The sequence below is a fragment of the Bidens hawaiensis genome, unplaced genomic scaffold (assembly GCF_021521415.1).
Source record: "Bidens hawaiensis isolate Kalapana, Puna unplaced genomic scaffold, B.hawaiensis_p1.1 tig00055017_1, whole genome shotgun sequence".
Taxonomy (NCBI): domain Eukaryota; kingdom Viridiplantae; phylum Streptophyta; class Magnoliopsida; order Asterales; family Asteraceae; genus Bidens; species Bidens hawaiensis.
In genome coordinates this window covers 3252-7496 of record NW_027499929.1, presented here as the reverse complement: position 1 = coordinate 7496, position 4245 = coordinate 3252, and the positions used below count along the sequence as shown (strand labels likewise).

At 33.5% G+C, this 4245-nt stretch overlaps 1 protein-coding gene across 1 annotated transcript; it reads right to left on the bottom strand.

The window, feature by feature from the left end:
* Window positions 1-2179: 2179 nt before the first annotated feature.
* Window positions 2180-3782, bottom strand: LOC143600875 (remorin 4.1-like). Its single transcript, XM_077078428.1, has 2 exons — window positions 3315-3782; window positions 2180-2528 (listed from the first exon to the last, which is right to left on the bottom strand). Exons 1-2 carry the CDS (start codon window positions 3732-3734, stop codon window positions 2337-2339), a joined length of 612 nt encoding a protein of 203 aa, XP_076934543.1. The 5' UTR covers window positions 3735-3782; the 3' UTR covers window positions 2180-2336.
* Window positions 3783-4245: the final 463 nt, after the last annotated feature.

Below are 4245 nucleotides of genomic sequence, written 5' to 3'. Positions count from 1 at the left end.
TTTATTTTTTTACAAAAATTTTTACACAACCCAAATTATAACCAAGTAAACCTATATAAAAATTTAATTGTTTAAACCAACAAAATACTTCTTTTTAGTTAAAGCCCGAAAAAAAATTTCGCGTTCGGCCCAAAACATTTTTTGCTTTCTCAGAGCGGACCCTGTGTCCGATCATCCACGAATGATTGTTTGGTTATAACTAATCTTTTTGATAATCTTTTAACTGCTTTATCTGTTGGTCATATAGACTTCTTTTGTGTAGTTAATTAGAAATTTAGAATAGTGCCATAGATTTTTATTTTTGTCATATGCACAGATTTTTGTTGTCACGAGGCACCTATGTCCTATGATTGCCAACCCATGATTAGTTTAATGTAATAACATGCACAATAAGGTAATAAATAGAAGAATACAAACTTATTTCAGCGTTACATAAGTTAATACTAGTTCTCACGGGGACATCATGGTGATAATGGTTTTCAACACTCTAATTTTTACCCGTTGAAATAATACTCTTAACTTTTGATTTATTACCCGCTACTCATAACTTTCACTTTATTTGCATCTGAAATAGACTCTAACTCCATTAATTAGTTATATTGATGACGTGACATTTAAGTAATAATAAAAAGCATATTTATAGGCCTCCTCCATAACCACCACCTCCCACGTCTACCACTACCACCCACCTACAACCATCATCTAACGAGTGAAAGTTGGGAGTGGTGGGAAATAAATGAAAATTTGAGAGTGGTATCAGCTAATAAGTGAAAGTTGATAGTATTAAAAACCAATATTCCTAAAGAAAAAAGATACTAATGCGACTACTCTAAAGGCATGTTTAACTAAGCTTTTAGAAGTTATTTATTTGCTTTTTTAAAAACAAATCAGTCAAAAAACATTTCTAAAAGCTTCAAAATGAAGTTTAGTCGTACATACGCTAAGCGGTATTTCAAACACTTTTCTAGTGTTTATTGTATTTATATTTTAGATAACGCATTATCTCATCAACAATCTAAATAAGAATCAAACAAACGTTTTTTTTGTCCTTAACAAGATGATTTGGACAAACTTATAAATGGTTAAGAAGTCCACTTGTATTGGTATGTGATTAAAGGGGTATTGGTTTTTAATACTTCCAACTTTCACCCTTTTCCCTCACTCAAAATCGGTCACCTGTGTTATCATTTTGCCATCGTTTCCATCGATTCTTCCGGCTAAGCTCCATTGTCATCGATTTGTAACCAAATCGAGGTAATAATACCATAACTCTACTCGTTTTCATTTACCGAATAAAAAGCCCTAAGGTCCTGACTGTTAATTTGAATATTTGAAATGGATTTTAAAAGGAAATTAGGATGGTTCCTAGGGTTAATAGATGAAGTTTTGTTTTAATTTGTTTTTGAGTGTGTGACCAACAAAAATGGGAAAGAAAGGGAGACGGTGGTGGTGGGTGGGGATGTGGTGTTGTTGGATGATGATGGTAAGACTGGTGTTGGTTCTTTATACAAAAAAAGGGTTTATGGTTAGGGCCAGTGGGGTTGGGTAGTGGTGTGGTTCCCACTTTTTATTATAAATTCATTAGAAAGTGCCAAATCACGTCAGCAAGAAAACTAACGGAGTTAGGGTTCGTTAAGTTCGGGAGTAGTAGAAACAAATAGGGTAAAAGTTGGGAGTGCTGGATAACAAATCGAAAGTTGGGAGTGGTATCTACCAACGGACAAAAGTTGAAAGTATTAAAAACCAATACTCCATTATTAAATTTAACAGCGATCAATAGTTGGATGGACTTTGTTGGATGCACTTTGTTTTTCTTGTTCTCCTTCTTATATGTTTTTTACTTGCCGTCATCGTTTACTGTCTTTTTAATAAATTTTAAAGGATATATTAATTTGATGAATTTGAAGGTGGATGACATGGATTATATATACTTGTTTGAAAATAACAAAAATAAAAACTCATTTCCTGAGAAGATTTGTATAACTTTTTCCTTTGCGATTAGCAATTTTTTATATTGAGTTTTTAAGGGTTTTTACGTGTAATTAATGACAATTGCATATTATGTGACGTGACCCGAAATTATGACATTGAGTTTACATTCAAACATCAAAACCAAAATGAAAAATTCCTAGTTACGTTCCATGAATATACTTAATAACGTAACGGTGACATCTTGTATTTGAAAATACGATACAATGTGATATCATAACACACTTTTAATACATCAAGCAATATAGTTTTGCCAATTACCAATATGAACCATATATAAAATAGTCCAGTTCATATTAGTACTCCAGTCATTATGGATCATATATACACAAACATAGTCAAGATGCTCAAAAAAATGAGCTCTTAACAGGAGCCCTCCCCACAGCCTTCATCAAGTTAGCTACTTCAAGAACCCTAGCAATTTTTGTTCCCCTCTTAGCTTCTTCTGTTGCTCTCCTTTCTTCGGCTTTTTGGTGCGCTTTTGCAATCTCGTTTTCCATTTTTTCCATTGCCCGCACTCGCTTCTCTTCTAGCTTTCTCTACACAAATGAAACAAGGTTATGCCATACAACTTAAGTTGAATGTAACATGATAAACTTGATCTAGTCCATTCTTGTTGCAAATAGTAACGAATTAGAGACAACCGTTGCAAAATTGATTACAATTACTATCCGTTGCAACATCCATCACTATCACTGCGACCCCTGGTTTCCATCACAACTCATTGCACAATTAGCAACGGAAATTACCCGCCGTAAGTGATCTTAATTTGCTAACATTTCATAGTGATAACTTTTTCCTATACGGGTTATTTTCACATGTAATGAATAAAATGAATACATTTTTTTTTTCAAACGGCTCCTAATCTATCTTATAAACCACATATGCTTACGTCTTGCATGATTTAAACCATCGACCTCTAAGATAGAGAGGAGACACTTTGAAGACAATATTATAAATACATTAAAACAAAATAAATCAAATATACTAAAATTCATATAAATTTTAATTTAATAAATAGAACCTCCTAAATTATTATTCTTAGAAGTATACTACTACTAATTAATATTATTAGTTTATTAACTTTATTTGACAAACTAAAAGGGGATTCATATATATAAATGGTTAAAGTTATGAACAAAAGGTTCGTCTAACTAAAAGCCTAGCTTTTTGACACATATACAAGAATATGTATTTTGATCATGTCCCAAAAACGTTATAGCGTTACCCAACCCAATCCTGTTCATGCATTTTGTCACCCTAGTAACAAATTTCAAACTTCTAATATTCTATCATAAAAAATTCAACATGCCAAAGATCAATACCTCAACTTTCTTCATTCGTAGAGCGGATTGCTGAGCCTGTTCAGCCTCCCAACCACTGATTATCGCATCTTCACACTTAAACCTATTGTTAATCTCAGCAATCTTAGCATCCTTCCAAGCCGTTATCTTGGATTCAACCTCCTCCTTTCTAAAGCTCCCAACCGATGCCACCACCTCTCTACCACCATGTCCATGACCGCCACCACCACTAACAACAAAAGTACCACCTCCCCGTGTTGGAGAGAATGAACGATGTGATCCCAAACCTAGACCGCCAACACCCTCGTTGTCGATTGTGCTGCTAGCAGTTGGTGATCCGGCTAGAACTATTGTACTATTAGTAACACTCATATTTGAATCGTAACCACCAATATCTTCATGACCATGAAGATTTTGAACCCTTTGGTCATATTGAGGCATTTGAAGTAGATATTTTGAAGTGGGGTTTGAAGACTCGATCCTTTACTTAATTAGTATATAAAAAAAGGTGATTTATAATGAACCAAATATGCATTAAACAAGATTAACAAGATCTTGATATGAATAATTGACTACTTTCCAAGATATTTGTAGGGTTTTGTTGATTAATATAATGTCACTTCTTCTCCATTAGGTTGAAGGAAAGGATTTGAATATTTAAAGGTTCATGTCATGGTCCTTTATCAACAATTAAATGTTTAGTGTTACGTCATTGTAAACCATGTGATTGGAGTGGTTTAAAACAATACTATTAATGGTTATAAAATAAGGAAACCGCGTTTTTGTAAAGGTAAATGATCATACATCTACCAACTCCATGTTTTTGTATGTTACTTGTACCTCCAAATGATCCGACAACTATACTATTACATTACGTTTTTATCCAACTATAGGCGTGGCAATTGATCACGTCATAGTTGTGCGATATGTTACTTTTAAGTCTTTAACTCCA

Excerpts from the sequence above, each read along its gene's own strand:
- LOC143600875 (XM_077078428.1), bottom strand. The coding sequence starts at position 3,734 with ATGCCTCAATATGACCAAAGGGTTCAAAATCTTCATGGTCATGAAGAT. Across the intron at positions 2,529-3,314 it reads TACGAATGAAGAAAGTTGAG|AGAAAGCTAGAAGAGAAGCG; the intron begins GTATTGATCTTT and ends TCATTTGTGTAG.